This window comes from Phaethon lepturus, unplaced genomic scaffold, assembly GCF_000687285.1.
Source record: "Phaethon lepturus isolate BGI_N335 unplaced genomic scaffold, ASM68728v1 scaffold49061, whole genome shotgun sequence".
Taxonomy (NCBI): domain Eukaryota; kingdom Metazoa; phylum Chordata; class Aves; order Phaethontiformes; family Phaethontidae; genus Phaethon; species Phaethon lepturus.
In genome coordinates this window covers 407-2,487 of record NW_010517922.1, presented here as the reverse complement: position 1 = coordinate 2,487, position 2,081 = coordinate 407, and the positions used below count along the sequence as shown (strand labels likewise).

The window sequence follows — 2,081 nt, the reverse complement described above, 5'->3', positions numbered from 1 at the left end:
CCTGCCCGTCCTGGGCCACCATGCCCGGTCCATGCTGCTCCCACCTCTCTCCCAGGCAAAGCCAAGTGCAGGTCCCTGACCCTGCAGCTGAGCCCTCCAGCAGGGACCGAAACAGCTCCCCAGCGGCAGTTGTCCCTTCGTAAGACTTGGCCAGCAAAACCCATCTGTGACCGTAGATGGTTCCATGTCCCAATGGATGTGTTGGGAAAGTTGCTCCTCAGGACATCTGCTCCGAGCAAGAGCCTTCCCTGGGCCTTCTCCAACCGGCTGCACGTTGGCTGTGTCCTCTCCCATCCCCGGGCTGGGGGACGGAGGTTAAATCCACATCTCCCTGTGGTTTCCCTCGACCCCAGAAGAGCTGGTGCTCGGGAGGTCGGGCAACCGCTGCTGCAATGTGCTGGGCAGCGGTCCATCTGGCACGGGCAATGTGAACTGATGGAGCCGCTTTCAAGCATACCTTTATTAATATCGCTGTGCTAAGGAGAGCAGCTTGGCCTCTCCGCTTTCCTCTCCAGCGGCATGACCCCGCTCTGACAGCAGAGCTCATGAGAAAAGTGAAGGGGAGAGACGTCAGCACTACCCAAGGTTTTTCATCCCCTGGAGTTGTTGGCGTTCCCAGAAATGCCACATCTCCCCAGCAAGGTTTGCTCACTGGCTTTGTAGAATGAAAGAACAAACTCTTAAGATCTTCTTCCTTCCTTGTGTGTGGTTTTTGGGAACAGCTGAGCCATAGGAGGGAAAGTTAGGGCAGTGGGGTGGTCCTGGCTCAACACGCAGCCACCCACCCCATCAGGCTCCTATGCTGTGAGAGGTAACAGCCATGTCTTTTGTTTTCTCATTGCAGAGCCTCTCACGGGATCCTCGTGGTGACGTGGCAGCCAAGACGTGGAAGCTTGGGACTTTTCTTCCACTGCAACAGAATTCGGGGGGTGGGCAGGGGTGGGCCAGGGGGACGCCGGGAGTCTCAAGACCCTTCACCTTCACTGTGGGCTTGGCTCAGGGATGACTGCAGGCAGAGTCAACCCTTACAGCATCGTGTCCTCTGAGGAAGACGGGCTGAGGTTGACCACCATGCCAGGTATCAACGGCTTTGGCAATGGGAAAATCCACACCAGGAGGAAATGCAGGAACAGGTTTGTAAAGAAGAACGGTCAGTGCAATGTGGAGTTCACCAACATGGATGACAAGCCTCAGAGGTACATTGCAGACATGTTCACCACGTGCGTTGACATCCGCTGGAGGTATATGCTCTTGCTCTTTTCCCTGGCATTTCTGGTGTCCTGGTTATTGTTTGGACTGATTTTCTGGCTAATTGCACTCATTCACGGAGACCTAGAAAACCCGGGTGGAGACGATACTTTCAAGCCTTGTGTTCTGCAGGTCAATGGCTTTGTGGCTGCTTTTCTGTTCTCCATTGAGACCCAAACGACTATTGGTTACGGCTTCCGCTGCGTGACGGAGGAGTGCCCACTCGCAGTCTTCATGGTGGTGGTTCAGTCCATCGTGGGCTGTATAATCGACTCTTTCATGATTGGTGCAATAATGGCAAAGATGGCCAGGCCCAAAAAACGGGCCCAGACATTACTTTTCAGCCATAATGCAGTAGTGGCGATGAGAGATGGAAAACTCTGCCTGATGTGGAGAGTTGGGAACCTCCGGAAAAGCCACATAGTAGAAGCCCACGTACGAGCTCAGCTAATTAAGCCCAGGATCACAGAAGAAGGGGAGTACATACCACTCGACCAAATAGACATTGACGTGGGGTTTGATAAAGGCTTGGACCGTATCTTCTTGGTGTCTCCCATCACCATTCTCCACGAGATCAACGAAGACAGCCCCTTGTTTGGGATCAGCCGCCAGGACTTGGAGACAGATGACTTTGAGATCGTGGTCATCCTGGAAGGCATGGTAGAAGCCACGGCTATGACGACGCAAGCTCGGAGCTCCTACCTGGCCAGTGAGATCCTCTGGGGCCACCGCTTCGAGCCCGTCTTGTTCGAGGAGAAAAACCAGTACAAAGTAGACTATTCCCACTTCCACAAAACCTACGAGGTCCCGTCCACCCCCCGTTGCAGCGCTAA

General features: G+C 54.3%; 1 protein-coding gene across 1 annotated transcript in view; it reads left to right on the top strand.

Annotated features, from left to right (window-relative positions):
• The first annotated feature begins 1,002 nt into the window (after positions 1-1,002).
• The window catches only part of LOC104628079 (ATP-sensitive inward rectifier potassium channel 12), a 1,287-nt gene continuing 208 nt past the window's right edge, over positions 1,003-2,081 (top strand). Inside the window, exon 1 of the mRNA XM_010296541.1 lies at positions 1,003-2,076. Within this exon, the coding sequence (XP_010294843.1) occupies positions 1,003-2,076 (1,074 nt within the window). The remainder of the gene's footprint in view (positions 2,077-2,081) is intronic.